Here is a 22,500-nt window from a genome sequence, read left to right on the forward strand (position 1 = left end):
AACAGTTGTAGCAAGAAATTGTTTATTACAACATACATAGTTTATTTCAAAACATAATACAAGCTTTATACTGAAAATAAATAATTACTTGAGCTGTCATCGAAATTTGGAATAAAACCGCCGAAACAGTTCAATCTTACTGAAAATATTGTTGTTGTTTTTTACATTGCTAATTAAGTGCATGAATAACTAAGAGCATTTGTTTAAATTAATGACTTCAAAAGGGTAATATATAAAACTGTACAATATTCGAAAAAATACTTAAGAAATAAACCAATAACAGGAGTATTTAAGATTATAAAATTTTGATACTGAACGTACAATAAAATTATAGGCAGGTGTATAGCGTCGTCAACCCCTCTTTCTATTCTCGGCTCTGTTTCAGAGTCCACACAGTTTATATGGTCGAAGATGATTGAAATCAAATAAATGAATTTATAAATAGCTGTAACTGTGTGTGGCTTTATAAGCTACAGGCCATAAGGGAGGAATTTAATAAAAAAAAAACAACCTCCAAGTGCTATTATGTTGGTAGCAATACCTCTACAACTGGAATGAGGGCCTATATTTGCATATGCAAAAAATAATTACAGATCTGCTACGAATATGTTACAAAATAATGAACGTATATATGATGAGAACTAAAGCATTTAATAAGCCCGAGGGAAGCATGAGGTGGACTGTAAAATGGCCTCTGGTTCTGCAACAAATCAATTAAGAAAAGTGATATTATTATTTGTTTCACTCCGCTGATCATACAACAGAAGTGTGTGAGAGAAGCCCAAACAGATCAAAACAAAACATCCCATCCTATCATTATTATCGAGCTGATGAGAAGTGGTGACACAAACCAAAGGCGCTGGCAGGTTATTAGGCACATTTTGTATTTATATCCGTGATGTAGAAAATAATTTGGCGGGCTCCAAAGGGAATCTGAAATGTGACGTTTGATATGCCGCTATAGAATAATGCCCTCATGACAGTTAGAAAATGACGAAGGCTGGACAGGTATCTCTGTTATTGTTATTGTCGTGTTTCAGTGCTGGAGGCATCTGGAGGAGTCTGTACCGGGACAGGCGCGGGGGCTGGGAGGTGCCACCGCGCGCCCCTGCGCTCGAGAGTCTGTGCCGGGGGATTCCTCCCGGTGCTTCGGTCAGAGATCATGGCACGAGGAGGCGTCTCCCGCGCTCCCGCTGTGAGAATAGGGTCCCTCGTGCGGCGGCGGCTCTCCCGGCGGCGTCATGCGCTTCTCCTTCTGCCTCCGGTTGCAGAACCACACGCGCACCACCTCCTTCTCCAGCTGCAGCGAGTCCGCCAGCGAGGTGATCTCCTGCGCGGAGGGTTTGGGACACTTGAGAAAGTGCGTCTCCAGAACCCCCTTCACGCTGACCTCGATGGACGTCCTCTTCTTCCTCTTCCTCCCCTGAGCTGCTATCTTGTCTATACTGCTAGAGCTGCCTGTGGTCGAGTCTGCCTCCTCCAGCCACTTGTTCAGCAGCGGCTTTAGTTTGCACATGTTTTTAAAGCTCAGCTGCAGAGCCTCGAACCTGCAGATGGTGGTTTGGGAAAAGACGTTACCGTACAGCGTGCCCAGAGCCAAACCCACGTCCGCCTGCGTAAAGCCCAGCTTGATTCTCCGCTGTTTGAACTGCTTGGCAAAGTGCTCCAGCTCGTCCGAAGTCGGCGTCTCCTCGTCGGAGTGGTCGTGGCAGTGGTGCCCGCCGATGTCGCTGTGCTCGGGGCTGAGAGTGTCCCTGAGGCCCGGGTGCATGCCTTGGCCCTGTGGGTTGGGTGGAGGTGTGAGACCACCGTGGTCCAGCATGCCGTTGACAGTGAAGCCCGTCTGGGAGTAGATGTTGATCTGCTGCCCGCTGGTGATGGAGGAGTTGTGGGACACCGGAGTTCCCCAGGCTCCTGGGTGGTTGCCATGGTTGTTGTGATGAGGGGAGTGATGCGCTACGTGCGGGGAACGGTGATGGATGATGCCAAGCTGCAGGTCCTCTCGGCCTGGTTTTACGTCCTGCTGCTCCATGGAAGCCGACCAGGGGCTGCCCTCCGACAGACTGCTCGCCCAGTGGTGCCCGAGGGGGTTTCCGTTGCTCTGGACGCTCTGCAGGTAGTCACTCTGGAGGAGTTTCTGGTGTCCTCTGTAGGGGCTAGCAGGCTGCATGGCCTGGCTGTCCGGGTGGATCATGGGACTGGAGCTGAGCAGAGTGTAGGGGCTGGAGGCAGCTGTGGCCATGCTGGCTGCTGAACCCCACTAGTGCTACTGAAGCGAAGGAGCAGCTCAGCCTCTGACATCTCCCTCTCTCTGGAGTCTCCGCAGCAGCCCGGCACTGACTGACAGCCTCCGCCGCCACTCACAGACCGACGGAGACGCAGTGACGACGCGTGTCGACCAATGACGGCGCAGACACCCGAACCTCCGCCTCTGGAAGCAGAGCTGCGGATAGGAAAGGGTTACACGCAGTCGAACCGGAAGTAAGTCGGCATGCTGGTCCAGCGGTTCTGGCTGTGGAAGGACGTGCGCGTGGAGCGCAGTTCCTGTTTATTAATTAAAGTTTCCAACTGATTTACGCACGAGTTTATTGCTGCTCCTGTCACCCATGAGCGCGTGCGAAGGAGGAGATTAAAGCGCAATGGCATTTGTTAGACGCAGCACTTAATTTAGAAGGATACAATCAAACCAAGAGGAGTTCTCACTGCTAATCATTAACTTTTACAGAATACTTCCTCAGGTGTTTATAGAATGAGCTTCTCAAGATAGTGTTTTATGCACAAGTGTTTTACGCACAGGACATTCATTATGCATGCCCATTATGGTCCGACAGAATAACGCTTGTCATGAGCCTATAATTCCAGTTTAATCTTTAAAATAATATTTCCACAAGATATTAAAGACAGCCCAAATCACACTTTTTGTTCCTACACAGGGAAATCATGTACTCATGTTTGCAACTTAAAACATTTTTACATTTTCTCAAAGAAGTAAATGTGTCCCAACGCACTACAGACTCATACTCCCAGTTCTTAAGAATCTCATCAGGTCCTCTCTGAGATGAAAAAGCTCTATCTGCATATCTGAAAGATAACTTAGCTGCTGCGTAATTGTATTTGCCATTAGACGACTGCGTCCCAGTCTTTTTATTGGTTTGAAATTCCATTAAATATATTGCTCGAGCTACCAGGTTAAGCTTGATTTAAATTTGCATACATTTTCATACATTTAGGAGAAATAAAAGAAGGCTGCAGCCACCAGAAAGTCATTAAAGAGCGCTGAGCCGAGGAGCTGCTTGTGGAGACAGGGACAGAGAGGACGCCGGAGCAGGTGAGCTGAACGCGGGCTGGATGTGTGGACAGGGCCGCTGGAGGGTGGACAGGGCCTCGGTAACCGGTGGAATACCAGACAGCGGCAGTGAGGGAAGGGTGATGACAGGACAGTCTCTAGCCTCGTGTTGTTGTAGCATACAGGCCTGTAGATGGATGGGAAATAATTCAACAGATGTAGGTTATATATTTGCTGTTGTGTTCATATTATAATCCCAGTGTGGTGCTGCGTGTAAATTCTTCATGTAGTTTACTCTTTGAAACTTAATTAAAAGTGACCGAATATTTGATGTGAATAGCAGGGTTGTTCTAGTAGCCTAGTATGCTGAACTGGATTGCTTCGTTTGAGTCGTTATGGGCTGAAATTATGCAGAATTGCATGCAAAAGCTTAGTAGTTTTCCTTTACAATGGTAATGGTGGTATTTTAGCACAATCCCTGCGTTTTCTTGCCAAAGCGAGTTGCTTTTGGAGGATGGATTGTCCGTTTCAAGAAAAATGTATCCATAACTCGTTTGATTAAATCTGAGCTTGTATAGCCGATATTAACTAAATCTAAGGGTTTAAAATTGGCTAAGCTGGTTCCACGCACAGATTCGCTAAAAATAAATAAATAAATAAATACAGCTTAAATATTTTTTTTGTCTTGTTACAAAAATAAAGTGCATTTTTGGTGAACATAAAGCTGACGGGAGAGGGACTTGGAGAGGGGGTTGTATTGCTCTCGATAGTCTAAGTTTCTAAGTGTAACAGATGCTTCTCTAGAAACGCTCCTTGTGCTGATTCCTTTTATTCACATCAACATTTTTCTGCCGTCGAGCTCGTTTCCATAGCGAGGCGAATAAAAGGCAAATCCCCGCTCCGCGCCTCCAATAAAGAGCCCATTCACAGATAACCCGAGCCAGCCCTGCTACACTTACACCATGCAGCACTGCAGGCTCTCCCTACCGAGGTGCACATTACTGCTAAATAACACAAACTAATGAGTCATAATTTCTTTAATTTCGTCTTTATAAAATGGCAGTCTATGGTTGTTTGTCATGTTTGTTTAGCTGCTTGTTGTTTATTTGGCGGCTTTGAGTAAATCTTTTGGTAATTATCTTCTGACTCAGATTATTTGCTGTAGGCAGTGGAGTAAATACAAAGATTTGTTAATTATGAACCTCCAGTAGGTGATCTTCACGAAGCAAACGATGAAAAAAAAAAAAACTATTTTCAGAAGAAAAAAAAAATGTATTGATGCCTGTCCCCCTGAAACATCACACCGTATCTTTCTATGGGCCTATAACTAAACGCTTAGATTTACATGATAAAGATTTAGCCCAAAAAGGCATTATGATGTCAGATTCTTATTGTTATTGTTTCTTTTGTCCTTTTTTTTTTTTTTTAAAGATGTAGGCTATTTAATTGAATTAGCCTACTTCCTGGCTGCAGGTTTGTGACATAGTGTCATAGGCATTTTCAAAACAGGAATATCTGTGCTCATTACATTTGGGGAGTATTGAGTTTAGATGGTCTAACTCATGTTGCCAAATCACCATGTTTCCCTAGGTGAAAGAACAGACTAAAGACAAAAAAAAAATAGATCATTTTCCTAAGGAGGTTTCGTGTGTGTGTCTTCTTTGTCATTTTTAATAGGCCTTTATATCTGTCTCCCTATAATAATTCAATAGCTTGGTGATACAGCTGTGCCTTGTTTTTGTAGGCCTGTCTTATTGCTTTCTAAAAAATTCTAAAAACGTTAATGGAGTTCGTTTTCGTGTGAAAATCTAAATGAGCAGCTCAGAGTAAAAGGGTGTTTTAGGATTATTTTTTTTAGAACATTTTTATACATTTTTATACATTTTTCTATTTCATTAGGCTATGTGTCCTTTGCCTATAAATGCTCTCCTCTCCAGTTCAGAGCAGCGGGCTGCAGCCTATAGATAAATCAGCTTTACTCTGCTATTGAGACAGCCCTGGGCCTCAGGGCGGGACCTGTCACTCGGTGTCGTGACCTTTGAAAACTTTCCCCATGAAGCCTAAATCTCTGCTCCTGCGTGCCAGATATGGCCTCAAGTTAAACGATTTTACAACTGAAACATATTAATCTGCCTTTGCCCTAATTATTTATGTGGGAAACGCACTCCTTTCGGGCCTGTTTTGAACTAGATCAAAAAGAAGAAAACAGACCTTTATTTTCTAATTAACAGTGTTAAGCCCTGATTGCAGATGCACTCTTCTTGTAACCGTTGGTTTGATTTTTGCTGAAGAGTTGAAATGTTTTAATCCACAGCCTTCGTGTCACTTCTGAGTTGTTTTCTCATCCCTGACACCCGCGACCCACACTTCACAGGCTCCCAGACAGTAAAATCGATATTCCCATTAACCCGTGACGTCGCTAATAAAGGACAGTGACACCGTGTTTAAACAAGACGGCCCTTCAGAAGCAAACCCGAAACTAATCTCACATCATGTCGGTGACAAGCCGTTTGTTTTCATCATCAACTTGAAACAAAAACGTCTGTTTGAGCTCTGTTTGTGATAGAAAAGTGCAGGCTGTCCCTACATGTCCATCTGTCAGTCATGTTAACCTCACCTCTGCCTGTGTGTGTGTGTGTGTGTGTGTGTGTGTATGTCCAGCAGGAGTGAGGAGGAGCAAATACATTGGACACACCAATGAGTGAATGTATATGAAGCTAAAAATCATCCCATGAGAGCACACAAGTGTAAATGTAGGCCTACATTCATAATGCATGAGGCCCGGTGCGTTTGTTTGGTCTGCAGTGGGAGAGCCATGGTTCAGGGGGTTGTGTGTGGGCCTATGTGAAAGTGTTATATGTTTTTTTTTGTTTTTTTAGAGTTGAAGGGTTTTTGCTTTTCAACAAGTCTACAGTGAAGTCCTCGGGTTTTTTCGAAAACCTTAATCTACATGGAGAAAATGAATATCTGTGTCCTGTTCGGCTGTTTTCGCCTGATAAACTTCAGAGCGCGGATTTGGTTGAAATTGCACGAAATTTAGCCAGAAAAACGTCCTTCGTGACATTTAGGACATGGGATTTTACATTCAATAAACGTATAATCACAGCATACAAAATGTGCGATTAATTCAGGACAAATGCAATTTGTCGTGACATAATTCTACTTTTCAAACAATCCTATTTTGAATTATTGGATTTTTCCCACTTATTATCACCGCGGAAGAGAAGCAATGGATACGAGATAACAGATAACACATCTTTTCCTGATTCCGGTGATCAGATAGGTGTAATGTTGTTTTATTTAAGGATAAAAAAAAGATGAAAACACACCTGAACTTGTTTGAAAAAGAAAGTCTTACTTTGACTTAGGAATACATACGAAAATAGGCTCATATAGACCCAACTGTACACTTCATGGCAGCAGCAGTGCTCTTGAAATGGCATGAACATCATGTCGTTTTAAATATGACAGCGCACTCTGATAATGAAATGTTTCAGTCTTTTTTTAAGGATCATATTAGAGTAAAAATAATGCAGTGGCAACCCTAGCAAACCTCATGTTTGTGCAGCAGATCCGTACAGACAGCTATCATAGATCCGAGGGAAATTAATATAAAGGTGATAAATGGAAATATGAATTAGCTGTATTGCCATTTTATTGAAAATATTCTGACAGTAAAGATAAACTTTAAACACCCTGGATTTTGTTTTTATCAGATAAAGTTGTTTTGAATGTCGAAGTTCCTTCAAAATTTAAGTCATTTAATTTCCTGGAACGACTGAAAGACACCAAGTGCAATGTGAAGCTTCAATCAAATAGCTTAGGTCTGGAAATTTAGTATTCCAACTATGATGCGAATCCCAGCGTAAAATTATTAATGGTTTCTAGTTAATTAGAAAACGAATTCAGTCAAAACAACACACAGGCCTGAGGTCAGAGAGTCTCCCAGCTCCTGAAAATGTTTCCCTTTTTACAAACACTCGCTGGCACAAAAGCAGTGGTTGCAATATTATTTTTTTATTATCTGCAAGAATTTGAAACACCTGAGCCAAATTGAAACTGTTTGTCCCTCAAACAAAGCGAATGTTTGTCAGAGAGATTATTCACTGCGTGTGTGTGTGTGTGTGTGTGTGTGTGTGTGTGTGTGTGTGTGTGTGTGTGTGTGTGTGTGTTACAGGTGCTGTTTGCAGAAGAGGCTAGTATATTGTCCCTGGGTCAGCAAATGAGCCATGGTTGGTCAAAATCTACATAACATTACCATCTGTTAAACTTCAAACTCCTCAAACACACACACACACACACACACACACACACACAAAGTATCCTATAAACAGAGAGCAGTGAAGAAGAGTAGAGAGTCCAGAGAAGTGTAATGTATGATCTCCAGCTCGTCTTCAACATCCTCCTTCTTCTTCTCCTCTTCTGTGCTGAGAGCAGAGAAGAGCTCGGCGTTGAGGCCTCTGCTGGCACCAACGAGGAAGAGAAGTACTCGGGAGCAGAAAGAGGACAGACTTGTTGTGTGCTAAAAATCACTCTTTTCTGTCAATGTTTAATGAACAACCCGTGTGAATTTCATGTGGAATATCAGCAAGCTACTGTGCCACAGCTAAAAAAAAAAAAAAAAAAAACCTACGTACTGTCCCCCTGTGGCCCACAAACCCACAGACACACACACACACACACACACACACACACACACACACACACACTCTCTCATGTACGCACACACAGGCCCGTCTGAAGGAGAAGGCGGAGCCGGCAGTTGCACATCTGCATTTCAAACACAGACTCTCTGGGATTCATTATTAATTAGCCTGCTGAGCCCTGGAGGACTGGTGATGCTGCCGTCACACACACACACGCGCACACGCACGCACACACACACACACACACACACACACACACACACACACACACACACACACACACTCACACACACACACACACACACACACACCTCGTGACCCCTTTGCCCCCTCTGCTCTACAGTTAGAGAGTCCTCACCAGAATACTGAGCTGTACAGGAGCTTCCCTCCCTCCAATCACATGCCTTCCCCTGATTTCCCCGCTTAATGTATGTTAAAGGATGATGAATTACAGGAGTTGATGGTTTTATTAAGCTGAGCGCAGTGTAACTGTGTTTAAAATACCATATTCACTTGAGTTGTTTAGCGCCGCACACTGCTAAATGAAATATATGAGAAGATGAGAGAAGCCTGAAGAGCTGTACTGGTTCTTATATCACACCAATAAACATTACAAAACTCCTCCCTGCCTTTGTTTGCTTTATTCTTTGCTATTTGTGGGAAATGAGATTGTTGTGTTTTGCTTGCCTCTAATTTATGTGTGTGTGTTTCTATGTGTGTGTGTGTTTCTGTGTGTGCAACTCTGTACATTAACCTCCACCAGCAGTAGACAGAGGCAGATCAGAAAGACACACAGCGATTATGCATGAGAAATGTCTCCAGGGTCCAGAGAGAGAGACATCAAACACACTACAGTGAGAACCCTCTGTCCACAACACACGTCCCACTGCTGCGCAAAGTTGGAGCTGCGCAGTTTACAAAAATAAACACGACAGGAAGAAGCCGACGCGCTGCTGCAGGTTTCTGCCTATTGTGTGCCTCTGCTGTTGCCCACGGTTGCATTAGTATGCAGGGAGCAAACATTCGATGCGGAGATCATTCAAGAGCATCAGATTGTGCATGATTTTCTGACGTATTTGTGACAGGATGATGTGTTGACTGCAAATATTGGAACGTAGAATGTAACACCAAGCTTAAATGAAAGTTCTCTGCTTGGTCCTGAAAAACTGAGGTAATGTTTTAATTTGCGGTTGATAGAAGAGCTTATAATCTGTTCTCCTGCAACATGTGGCTCCATCCATCCATCCATCCATCCACCACAATGGCTCAGATAATATTACCATGGCCACTGGGGCTATAGGTGGGCAGTCTGTGATCTCTCACCGCACATCAACACCTCACCGATTGGCTTGCTCAAGGCTATAACCCGGGCTGTGATAGGGCAAGAGGCTCTGGCAGTAATTTGGACATAATTGCATAATTGAGCAGGACTCCACCATCACCACCTTCCGTCTCTGAAGTCTTCAATTTAGGCCTCACAGTGGCTGGAGCTGCTGCTCAGCTGTCACCTTCTATCTCTATTCAAACTGATACTGCAGGAGAGTAAAAAACACTTTCACACTGCAGCATCCCCGTGAGGATCAGTGCCTCTTGAACCAATTGGATCTGATTCAGAGCCAGCAGTGGACCTCCACCAGGCACACACACACACACACACTTCCTGGTTTCATAGAGAATTCTGGGTAGCAGTGTGGCGAGATTTGCAGGGGGAAAAGACCACTTCTCGACAACACAGCACAGCCTTTGTTAGATGTGTAACGAAGAATCTGGGGCAATCTAAGAATCTGCACAAATGTTGTTACAAGTTCTCGCTCCGAAAGGGAATTCTCGTTCCCCTTTCAGAGCGTTCCCCTCGGCCCGCTCTTTCATTCAAAGGAATGTACATATGATTTTTGGTTTTATACCAATTCCACCTGGAGTCTCGAAGGGAAGAACAACAAATATGGGAAACATTTAATCCAGAATAATATGTTTATCCAGAGACCTGCGGACTTGGGGAGGAATGGACCCCCTCTGATGTGGTCTGCTGCCAGTGTGTGTGTGTGTGTTCATGCATGTGTGTGTGTGTGGGTTGCTGTGTGTTTGGGTTGGATGTGTGAGACGGGTGAAGAGACCATCCACCCCCTGGGGCCAGGAACTCTGGGTGAGGAGGAAGAGAGGTCTAACACACTCTCAGATTTCTAAAGTGTGTTTGTGCGTGTGTGTTTGTGTGAGATACAGGATGTGACAAAAGCTAAGCAGCCACTAAGTAGTTGGACAGAATTGCACTAAAAACGAGAAGCATCTCAGTTATGGTGGTGCTTCTCACAGAAATCTTTTTTTTTTCCTGCAGGAAAGAAAATATTAATTTAATCTTCCTAAACTCCCTCTGTATTTCTGCCAGTGGGGTTAAGTGAAGAGAAAATACTCAAAACTCAAACGTATTTGCATGACCTTTGTTTAAAGGAAAATTCTGAGTCATTACAGCTGGGGTTCATTCATCACTACAATGAAGTCAGACGGGGCAAAAAACACAAGCGGTCAGATCAACAAGCTAACCGTTTAGCCAGATTATCTAAACTACTTTTTTAAAGGTAAAACTGCAAGTGAGTGCACCCAAATGGTTAATAATCCCTCATTGCAAAAGAAAACTGTATGCGCACACAACTAAGTGTGGTAGGTCAATGTTGAACTAGGAAGTCTGTGCGTGAATTGTGATGGATGTTTAGAACTGACAGTTTGAGTAATAATTTTACCCTTTGCCTTTGATTTCCCTCCAAATAAAGCTGAGCACCTTTCAGACACACACCTCGTCCCGTAAATGTGATGGCAATTTCACAAGTTGGTAAAAGCCATGATGTGTTGGTGGTCCCCAACCTTTTTGGTCTAAGGTACCCACACAGCCCTGTCAACTGAACTCACGTACCCCTTCATCGATTCCCACCTATCGTTTAGCCTACCAAATGTATAACACTATTGATTATATAAAAGAGGATATTGTTACAATAATTGATCCAATTGAAGTGTCAATGTTAAGGTTGGTTTGGTCAGCGGTCATACTTGGAGATACGCTGAATGTCCCAACATTTATCCAATACTTAGTTAACTATTTCAACCATTTAATATTCATTACTTTTAGCTAATCATTTGAACGGTTTAGTCATTACTTTTAGCTATTTTAACCATTCATCCATTACCTTTAGCTACCTGTTTAGTCTTCTGTGCTCGCTTGCTAGTTTTCACGCACTCTTACATAATTGCAACAGGTACAGTAGAGTCCAGGTGTTACAGCTGCCTTAATATGTGGATACATTCAATCAAATCATAATTTCTATTTTTTAGTTGAGCTACTTGTCAATCTTTCCACATAACCCCTGGCAACTGCAGAAATACCCGCTGGGGTACAAGTTCCCCTGATTGGGAATCACTGCTATAACCTAACAATTTTGTTGCACCATCACTTAGTTATCATCTCTTATACACAGAAAAAATAAGATCAGTTTAATAAACCACAAAACACTGTGAATGTATATATACAGTATATGTGTGTGTATATACCGTATATATTCAAATATAAGACTTAAGTCAAGTTGAAACATTTTCAACTCGCGTGGATGTGTCGCTGTGTGAATTCATGTGTCTTTCCATTGACTTTGTATGCAATTGCGCTTACTTTATTTAATAGGCAGCAGAATTTGCTATTTAATAAATTACAACATTTTTCAGTGGGTTCTCGGTAAGAAGTGGAGGCATGTCCTTTGCGCTAATGAAGGTCATTAATTGAGGCTTCAATGGCAAAACACGATTTTAAAATCCATCACTGTTACATTGCACAAGCTTTGTGGCTCTTCCCATAATGGTCCTGTTATATCTATAATGTAAAACCACAAGGAACATTTACATGTAATGGACTCTGTCTAAACGACCTCAACAGATAGAGATAGAGCCAGCAACGTCACATATCTCATGTCTAATAAGAGCTCTAGAGGTTTAAAATTTGATTGTCTGACTGCTTGTGTTTTTTGCCTTGTCACACTTGTTTTGTATTGACGTCACAACATTCCCAGCTCTCAGCAATTACTTTGGTGAGTACAATTTTATCATAACTGATAGAAATGATGGTTAAAACTACCGACCAATGCTGTAAACTGGAATTTTCCTTTAAAAACAGGACACTGCTCATGCATGCTAACTTGTTGAGAACAATGTTATCATTATACTAAATAGGAATGATACATGAAACCAGCAATTCCTTTAAAAAAAAAAACACACACTGACACATACAAGTGACACTACTACTTCTACTACTATCTCTACTACTACTTCCAGTTCAGTATGCCAAAAGTACTAAATCCTGCTCCCCTGTCTCTTCTCTCTCCTGCTCTGACTCCCTCTCTTTCCCTCTGAAAGAAGGTCTTATTGTGGCAATGTCAGCTGTCTCAAGGGCATCCAGAACAAAGAAGCTTTTCACCCCTCTGCATATCCTCCTCTCATCCTTCACTCTCTCACTTCTCACTCTCATTTCTCTCATTCTGACTCCCGGATCATGCAAACCTCTCATTTGTTTGTGCCTCCCCCCCTTCCATTCCTCATTTTTGTTTTGGCATTCTCATGTGGGTGGAGTACTGTATAGTTGCTGGTGAGCATACTTGCAGGAGCGGTTTGAAGTAAATGAGACACAGCATATTTGAGATTACTCTGCTGCTGGTGTGTGTGCGTGTGTGTGTGTGTGTGTGTGTGTGTGTACGTGTGTGTGATACACGTCCTGTACGTATCTGTGCCTGGCAGAGTATGGAGGCAGGAGGAGAGGAGATGTATGAAGGCAGCAGCAGCAGCTGGTGGAGATACACAATGTCAAGAGAGCTCAGAGAGACAGAGAGAGAGCACAACAGAGGATGCTTCCTTGGCCGACTGTGTGGAAGGGGGACAGTGGAGCATAACAAACAGGATCCACCTTTCTGCTTGGCTAATTTTCCCCATTAAAACAGCCCAGCAGGAGCCTCAGCAGTCCACCAGCTGGAACAGAGGTTATTTTAGTGCCTGTCTTTCAGCAGGGTGTGTGTGCAGTTGTGTGTGTGTCACTTGCATCTATTTTGGCGTATGAGTCTGAGGTTTGGGGAGGCATAAAGATCTTCCATAGGAGCGGATTCAATTCACTGATATTAATTTCCTTCTCTCCAGTCAAGCATAAACAAAGAAAATCTCCTCGACTGTCTGCAGTATGTGTTTTGCCCTGCTGCGCGTCGCTATAATGTGCTCAGCGCTGATATTGATGTATGTGCCCATATTTGCCCAGTCATCTCTTTATGTGGCTAGCCCTCCTCTCCTCTGTCTCAGTCAGATCTTAAACTAATCCCCAACCCTGCTACTCTGACAAGAAAATCCCCTATTTTAATGCATGCATACACACACTCCGTCTTCCTCCCTCGCCCCCGGCCACACACCCCAATCACACACACACACACACACACACACACACACACTTTATTTTTTATCCCTCTGTGTACCTGTACACAGCATCTCTCTAAGTCTCTTTACCTTTCAGTAAAGCATGCCTTGTATACAAGATACCATTTGTGATATTTGTTATGGTAATATCTTCACAGCGTGGAGGCATTTCTGGAAATTCATACTGTAATGAAATTTCTTCTTCTTTTTGTTTACACAAGGCAGAATTTGGCAGCACAGTGTCATTATGCTAGAGGCTGTCAGGAAATGTTAACCGAAATCTGTTACAGTCCATTTACTGTAAGAAAACAGTAAACAGATAACAGACATTTGTGATTTGAAAAGGGGGCAGACATGTTATGTTACTAAAACAAAGCATTAATAATGCTAACTAACTTTTCCAAAGGGTCATAATGGTTGTAGATGATAGCTCACTCATTTTGTAGTGTGAGAGTTGGAACACATCTTATAACTGTGGAATGGATTTGGAGGCAAAATAATCCAATAAAATGAACTGAATTTTCTTTCTTCAAGCTAACGAGTTTTGTGGTTGATTATGTTTGTATGTTACATTAAGTAATCTGCCCTACAAAAGCAGAGAGCAGTAAAATAGAATATAAGCAGTATTCTGAGAAAAAAGGGGTTTTAAGTTTAAAGGCGGGCAGCTAACTACGTGACACATAGAAAGATTGTATGCCTTCATTATATGCCTTTTTTGGCCGATTACTGTATTTTGTCCCCAAAAATCCTTGCCACAATACAAACTAATACCTGCAAATACGGCATTCTGCCTTTGGATAATAGTCACGAAATGCAAGGGGAACAATATACCAAAATGTGTTCTTTCAGCCTCAAACATTTGAAGTAGTTTGTAACTTTACTTTGATTATTAGAGTTCATAGTTCATAAGAAATAAATGTTTCTCTGTTTTCAAGGTGTCTGTCTGTCCTTCTACAATTACTACTTGTATTAAAGTCAATATAATACAGTAATTTATAATATAATAGATTTAAAGGCCCAGTGTGTAACATTTAGGAGGAGCTATTGGCAGAAATGGAATATAATATTTATAAGTATGTTAATTGGTGTATAATCACCTGAAAATAACAATTATTGTGTTTTCATTACTTTAGAATAAGCCGTTTTTGTCTACATAGGGAGCGGGTCCAAGCCCTAGGAAGAGCGCTGGGCTTTGAAGGCAATTTGACATAGTGGCCCAATCGTGTAATTACAACTTCCGGATCCGTCATGTGATGCCCACTGGCTCAAAAATACTTTTTTTCCATAGATTTGTGAAAGAAGTGGCTGTAAAACAGTGGATAAAACAACCCCGCGTTTCACTATCAGAATTTGATCCATTTGGTCTGATAACATTTGGAAAGTCTAGAAGAGCCGCACGATTATATAATTTTATTGCCATTCAAGTTAGCACAGGTCTAAGTGGTCCTGTCAGTTAGTGATGGGCAAAGCAGTTCTTTTCAGTGTACTGAATCATTAGAATCAGTTCATTGAAAAGATTCGTTCAAAAGATTTGTTCAGTGCTTGACCAGAGCTCCGACTGCGTAGTCCCACTCACTGAACTGAATCACGGCCAAACGAGCAGTTCAGCTCCATAACTCGTGAACTGAGAACGGTCATTCGTGAAAGATAAGCCAGTGAGCTGAGAATGTAGTTGGATGAAGATGCCATTTGCAAACTGAAAGCTGCTATAATGAATCACTGAACATGCACCGTTCCCTCGCAGTGAAAGGATCTGAAACAGTACTGTATCAGGCTCAGCCACCGGTTTTTCATATTGCATGCATTTCCAATTTGGAAAAAAATTCAGGGATTGTCAAACATAACCTAGCTGATTTTAAATGTATTAGAAATCTAATGAGTACAGATGCAACAATTTTGTTTATGCACTCTATGATACTATCCCATCTCGCTATTGTGTCACAACTTGGTCTCAGGCAAGCAACACAACAATGCAACCACTTCATAAACTCCATAAACAAACACTGAAGGTACTGGATAAAAAATCGAATTCTATAAATCCCTAATGTTAAATGTTCGCCAATGCATATAATATAAATCTAAATAATGTCATAGATCTGGATTGCAGTCCAAGACCAATGTTGTTGAATCATTCCAGCTAAATGTTAGCAACCTTAATCAGCTGTGTATTTGCTGTCTTGAATCCACTCCATTCCTCCTGTGAGCAAATAACTTGAATTACTCACTCAGTGAGTGAATGTATCCCTGCACGTTCGCTGACTGAGAGCTCAACTGAACTGACTGAGAGAATGGATCCTTTCAGGAAGTGATTCAATTCAGTTTGTACACCCAAAAGAATTGTTCTTTTAATCATTGGAAATGAAGCAGTCCGGTCCGTGTATCATCGGATAATCCCTCATTTGTAAATAAAAACGAAAAAAACTTAATTTTAAAAACTTTGTTTTAATTATGTGTCCATTCAATATAATTCATTCAATATACGAAAAATACATGTTCCAGATAGTATGTCATTATTAAAGTTGTTGTAAAGATACATCAGAGTATATAATATAAAAATAATGCATTATTTTGAAATCACAGTGTAATCCTCTGTTATAGTTCTCTATTTTTAACTTTGACTACTAGAATATTGTGTTGTTAATAAAGTGGAAAAAAATAACTTGCTGGCTGTCTCTTTGCTCTTTATACATCCATGGGCTGTTGTCAAATAAAATATTCACACATGCATGGTACAAATCGGGCAGTAATAAGTACACGCATGTGCAGAACAGGAATTCATAACTTCAGTAAATTCCCTAATAGTAATTAATTAATTACATAATAGTGAACTATTCAATTTCCAATGACTAAAAACCATTTTGTTATCTTGATTTGAAAGATTTAGTTTTAGTATTTTGAACAGGCACATTTGCGGTAACCTTCTTTGACTGACAGGATCTATTTTGCTCATGTGCAGAACCGGTTTTGCAGCGGGTACAGATCAGGCACTGACAACCTTTCTACAGAGGTTGCCATGTTGCACCGCCATGTTTCTACAGTAGCCCAGAATGGACAAACCAAACACTGGCTCTAGATAGGGTTTGCGTTTTTCACGAGTTTCATGGCCACCGTAGTTTCTCCTGCACGTTTGGAAGGGGAGGGTGAGGGGAGCGGTATTCAAATGGTTGCAAACTGCAATTTCACTGGTAGATGCCACTAAATCCCACACACTGGACCTTTAAATATGTGATTTAAATGTATCTTAATCACACCATATTGCACGAATTCCACTACAGTAAAAGCTGACATGGTAGTGAGGCTACTGCTACTCTGCTAAGCTAGATACCTTTTGTTTAGGTATGTTTATCTAGGTTTTTATTCTGCATCCTGATTGGATGTAGATCCTGCCCTATTTAGTAATATGGAATAACAAACTGAAAGGATGTAGGTTCATCAAAATGGATATTTTTCATTTACAAGTATGGAAAAATCAGGTAAATTAGGTAAATAGGTACATTTTGTTTTAGCTTTTGCTAAAGCTAGCTGTGGCTATCTCACCAGCTAGCTTACATTAACATATCTCTTTTGCTTTAGCTGCCTGTTTGGTTGTCTTTCTGTGTGACAGTGTAATAAGTGTGACGACGGCTTTCAGAGTTTACAGATTACAAAACTAGAGTCTGGTTACTTTGTCCGGTTTAGCTTGGTTTTTAGCTCCACTTTGTAGTTACTGCTAATTTTACATGCTGTTTTCATGGAAATTATAAATTTCTATGGCATAATAATTTTTTATAAGGTAAAAATGCCAAAAAGTTACATTCTGGTCTTAACTAAATTTTTTCGACAAATATGTAGTTTCCCAGCTGTGCACAGTGTGGCCATGAACTGAGTCGAATGCATACATACAAGCGGGTGCGGCCTTGGAACAGTTTATGTGGTGTGGCCTAGAAGAGTGTGTTGCTGAGTTTTCCCTCGAAAAATAACTACATGCCCAGGCAGGAAAAGTTGGACTGAAGGTTTAATTTATGCCCTTGTTGGCCTGTCAGGAGGTTTGCCGACTCCAGCCCATTTATATTTCACACTGTTGGCTATAAAACATTTTATTTGTAATTTCTGTATTTTATAGCATATTAACACTGATGATAAAACAATACTATTAAGCTTTAACCCCACTGAAGACCATACTAGATTATTTATGTTTAGTTACAATAAATTCAGCCTGTCCAGATGACCAATTACAGTGCGTAATACACATGTAGAAATATGGTTATTACGGCTTATAACAGATAAGACAAAGATACATCACACCAATATAACTTTCTGTAGTTTGTGAGCTAAACAAATGACAAAGGATGGATTTCATCTGTGGACTAACTGCATTACATTCAGCATGTGTGAAGACTGTCTGCATTTACCAGCCAGGAGACATGAGGTGTGGTTGACCTTGGCATGTGTGCGAACACACTCACACAAACGCAACACACGCACACCCACCATGTAGGGGGAAACTGACAAATGGCAGTTCAGCAGCTCAGTTGGATGGTAAATGTGTGTTTAAACAATGCAGAGTGACGCTTACACACGCAACACTTAGTGGCCGGTCGGTGATATAAGATTGATTTGGTTCACTCTCTCTCACTCACTCTTTGAAACACACATAGACACACGCACACACAGTGGAATATGAGTGATGTGATTCAGGACACCTCTCGGCAGCCACTCTGCTTTCCATCCTAACGCCTGAGCAGAATACTAATAACTAGATCACATTACAGAGAGAAAGAGACAGAGAGATATGGCTGCAGCTATAGGAGGAGAAGAAGCAACATACAATGGATTATATCAGATAAAGGTGGGCTTCGCAGGCCATGGTGTTTTTCTTTTTTACATCTACACCTTTCTGTGAGCAGCATGCAAATACTGTGGGATTGTGATGAAAAAGTAATGTCACGGGCAGGTGAGAGCAAAGATAAACAGCAGGGTTGGAAACATGTTGAAAACAGAGATGAGATCAGAGAAAGGAAAAGAAGTTCTGTCCCCCTGTATGAAAGTCACCAAGAGGCTGCTGCTATGAAAACTCTTATTCCCTATATATATATTCCGTTAAAATAAAGGCTTTTATTCGAGTACTTTCATTTTATGCTACTTCTTAACAACATTTTAGAGACAAATATTGTACCCCTTACTCCATTACATTTGTTTAACAGCTGTAGTTACATATAAAATACAATGTTATAAATATAGATATAAAATAGTTAAAAGTACCCCCTCCACCTCCACCAGCTACAACATTAAAATTTTACATATACGGTAATGCATCAGTAATAGTAATCCAATATCATAATAGATAATAATATAACATTGACGTGGGCCATTCTGCAGCATAATAAGAACTTTTAACTAGTAACTCTAAAGTTGCACCAGTCAATTTTCATATTAAAAATGGGGGAAAAGGAATGTCACAAGTTACCCCTTTCACATTACACACATTACGCACAGAGAATTATCACCCAAATCCGCAGTCCCTCTCATTTCTACAGAGCATTTTAGCGTCTTTCAGCTCATTGTTTTGGTTTTCCGGCCCACGACTTTACTGTTTTGGTTCACTCTCATCAGTGTTTTTTCTCAAGTTTTAAGCGAAAAAAACCTAATGGCTTTAGAGCTTGTTGTGCTGCCCCCAAGTGGCCAAAAATGTATTAATGCTTCTTTAAGTATATTATGATAATAATAATGTACGTTTACTTTTAAGCAACATTTTGTATGCAGGACATGTAATGCCGTATTTTTGCACTATGGTGTTGCAAAGGATCAGATTTTTTTTTTTTTGCCACTGGAAACAGATTAGATGAAAAAGCAAAGAAAACATACTCTATCCACCTGTATAGGACTCATTCGCAAGAGGTAGCCCGTAATAGAGACATTTAGTCCCATTAACTGAAGATATTGGAAATAATTGTTGCAGTCATTTATCATGAGCAATGAGTCAGATTAAAGCTCATTTTAGACTAATCTGGATCACCAAATGCCAGTTTAGGCAGCACAGTGTCCTTTATTCTCAGTGCTGCACTTGCCTATATGGCTAACATGCAAAATACAAACACTCACACTAAATCTCACACACTCTCCTTCTCCTCACCCTCCCTCCTTCCCTCCCTCTCCCCAACCCCATGCTGAAGCAATTACGTCCAGTGTGTGAGTCTTCTACAGGCAGTGTGAGGGTGATTGATGATGCTGTCAGCACAGGGAACATGTTTTAACGTCAGAATAATCTCCCTGCTAATATATTACATCCACTGGATAGGGTTCAATCATTACTAATAGCGCCGCTAAGTTGGTGAGAGGGGAGCTGGTGTTCAGAGCACGTGCCTTTGTGTGTGTGTGTGAGTTTGTGTGTGTGTGTATCTCATTAATCAGAGCAGAAGTAGAGGCAGGGAAATCTAGTAAGGCTAACCAATAAACAAGTATGCCAGTGCTAGATGGAATAAGCAGCCAGCGAGAAGTGTTTACTTCTTACGTAATTACTCACTCGTATCCTATAGTCAGTGAATCAACTGAGACGCTGTTATTGTGAATGTGAGAGTCTTACCACCACTTGATATAATATCGTCTTATGAAATGAAAGAGGTGGAAAGAATGGAGCACAAAGGCATGCGACGCTTCAAAAAGAGGCAGCTTTGTGGTGTCTAATCCGCGCCGTCTAATCTCTCAAATTGCTGTGACGTTTGATGAAGGGGATCGAGCTGGTGTGAGGAGAGAAACGGGCCCAGTCAGAGAGGGAGTGTGTATGTGTTGCTGTTTTTTTTTGCTGATGTGTACAGTACAGATCCAGCTGTGCCCTCCGCTTCTGAACAAATCCTTCTTTAAATACGAGCTGTGTTGTTTACAGCAGTTCTCTGCCTCCAGACACCGTCCTCTCTCTGCCTACACTGCCTCTGTTCATTTGACACTGCCTCCTCTCTTATCTGCTTTACGTACTGCTGATCAGATGCACCATCCCCCACTTCCTATAGCTGTTGTCGCATGTTGCATGCACAGGTGTATGCATGCATATACATCTGGGAACATGGGAGAAAGAAAGACAGAAAGAAAGAAAGACTGTGTGTGTGCAGGAAAGAGTATGTGGGGATTGGTGTTATATTCTGCTGGTGTCAGCTGGCTCGTGGCCTGCAGATTAATGTGTGTGTGTGTGTGTGCACACACGCATATGTGCATGGTGCAAACAAAGGCGCCCTCACAAACACCCGTAAACAGATTAGCTCGTCTGCTGAGAAACAAAGGGTTAAGAGAGAATGCAGATTTCACAGGGAACGGGAGGGAGCCGAAGCTGTGCGTCTAGTTTTGGTGTGTGTGTTTTATGTGTGTGTCTGTGTGTATATGTGTGTGTGTATGTGAGGGGTGAGCGGGGCCAGAACGGCGGTGGAGCGTCGTGATCCCTCTCCCTAATACTGTGTGGAGAATCTCCTCGCTGGGCTCAGCTGCCAATTCTCCCCACTGTAACAGTTCCATTCTCCTCCTCAGCCGCTGAAACAATACTGCCATGCCTTTCTGTGCATCTCCACACAAAGAGCCCAGCACTGAGACAGACGCTCAGAGTGAACTGAGAAAACAGCACCAGGACAATAGACTAAGAATGGTTTTGTTCGGCATTGTGTTGTGTGTTTGTAGGGACAAACAATAAAGAAAGTTCCAAGGGATGAGCAACTTTTTCCTCATTGTTCAAACTTTAAGAGGATGCACAGTTTACAGAAGTAGGAGCTGGGGCTTCTTTGGAGAATCTGTTGGTCAAACTTGTGTGTATCAGCCTTAGCTCAAAGAACATTTAGGTAACTCTACTTGGAGTCAGACTTGAAAAAATAATAAGTGAAAGCTCCTCTAAGCTATATATTTAAAAGCAACAGAAAAAGGACCATACATGCAGAACACATCTCTCACTATCCTAGACACACACACACACACACACACAGTGGACAGTACACTGGCATACTGGAAGTTCCCCCTCTACTGGTGGCGGTGGATGCTTAGATGTACTGCCCCAGAGGACCACCTCCCTGGGACGTTGAGCCAATCACTACAGCCGAAACAAGCCCTTTATCTACAGGGGCTTATTAAGCTAATTGAATTAGCATGTTGTGGTTTCTGAACCCAAATACGATTAGCCTGTTATTACTGTGTTATCAGGGTCCCTTGTTACAGTAACAGCAGGTTACTTTTGGCTGCTTCATTGGCTCTTTTTCTCTCTCTGTCTCTCTCTGCCTGCATAACACTGGAGCTTTTCACATATTCACATATCAGCTTCTTATCTGTCAGATAGCTGGCACAGTTACAGTGTCTTGAAAATCAAAGACATAGTGCATCTCATACCAGCGAAAGCAACACCTGCTTTCATGTTAAAATTTGGTTTATTTACTCAGACAGACATTATAGGATCCTTAAAGCTGCGCTAATCAATATCTTCATGCCAACAACAAATCAAATGGCCATGTGCAATGTGAAAGGTGTCACTTGTAGTGATGAACCCATAGATAACTATCATCAACTCTGCAGTTCCCTGCAGTTCCCCTACAAAGCGTTTAAGTGTCATTCAGCGCACTGTTTTGGTTCACTGCTCTCATCAGAGTCGTTTACAGACGCAAGAGGAAGCTGTTTTAGTGAAAAAGCTCTGATAAACATCACACACACAAACATTACCTGCCCAGCACCAAACAGCACACAGACATAGTTAGAGACTAGCTGGTGAACACAGTGGAGCATTGAGCAACTAAGGAGCCAGATAGGCCACCAATAGGAGTTGGTAGAGTCCAAAACAGAGCTAAAAGAGAGTGTGAGTATTCAACCTACATTCATCAGGTGGATAGAAATATGTCTCTAAATAAATGCTAATCTGACTCGCCATAACTACTTCATAAATTGATAATATGTCCATGTTGTGTTTACAGCTTGTTATCCCTCGCTCCAATTGACCAAAAAGTAAAATTTTCAGTGAAAAGAGAACTGATAAAAACAATTCTCAAAAAGCACCAATTTGTTTCTATATCAATTTCTTTAATGGTGGATATCTAACTTTGGAATTACACTAATCCATTATTGACATTAATGTCACAGGCATTTATTATTGTATTTCATTACCATTTACTTGGGATGATACAATAATAACAATGTAACTTT

The 22,500-nt window shown here is 41.6% G+C and overlaps 1 protein-coding gene and 1 long non-coding RNA gene across 2 annotated transcripts; one reads left to right on the plus strand and one right to left on the minus strand.

The window, feature by feature from the left end:
- LOC122880553 (POU domain, class 3, transcription factor 4-like) lies at positions 1–2,402 on the minus strand. Its single transcript, XM_044205811.1, has one exon. The coding sequence runs from the start codon at positions 2,240–2,242 to the stop codon at positions 1,154–1,156; it is 1,089 nt and encodes a 362-aa protein (XP_044061746.1). The 5' UTR covers positions 2,243–2,402; the 3' UTR covers positions 1–1,153.
- Positions 2,403–2,489: 87 nt separating this feature from the next.
- Positions 2,490–8,554, plus strand: LOC122880554. The gene is made up of 2 exons (XR_006378964.1): positions 2,490–3,328; positions 7,464–8,554. It is a non-coding gene; the product is annotated as an uncharacterized LOC122880554 (long non-coding RNA).
- Positions 8,555–22,500: the final 13,946 nt, after the last annotated feature.

This window comes from Siniperca chuatsi, linkage group LG8, assembly GCF_020085105.1.
Source record: "Siniperca chuatsi isolate FFG_IHB_CAS linkage group LG8, ASM2008510v1, whole genome shotgun sequence".
Taxonomy (NCBI): Eukaryota; Metazoa; Chordata; class Actinopteri; order Centrarchiformes; family Sinipercidae; genus Siniperca; species Siniperca chuatsi.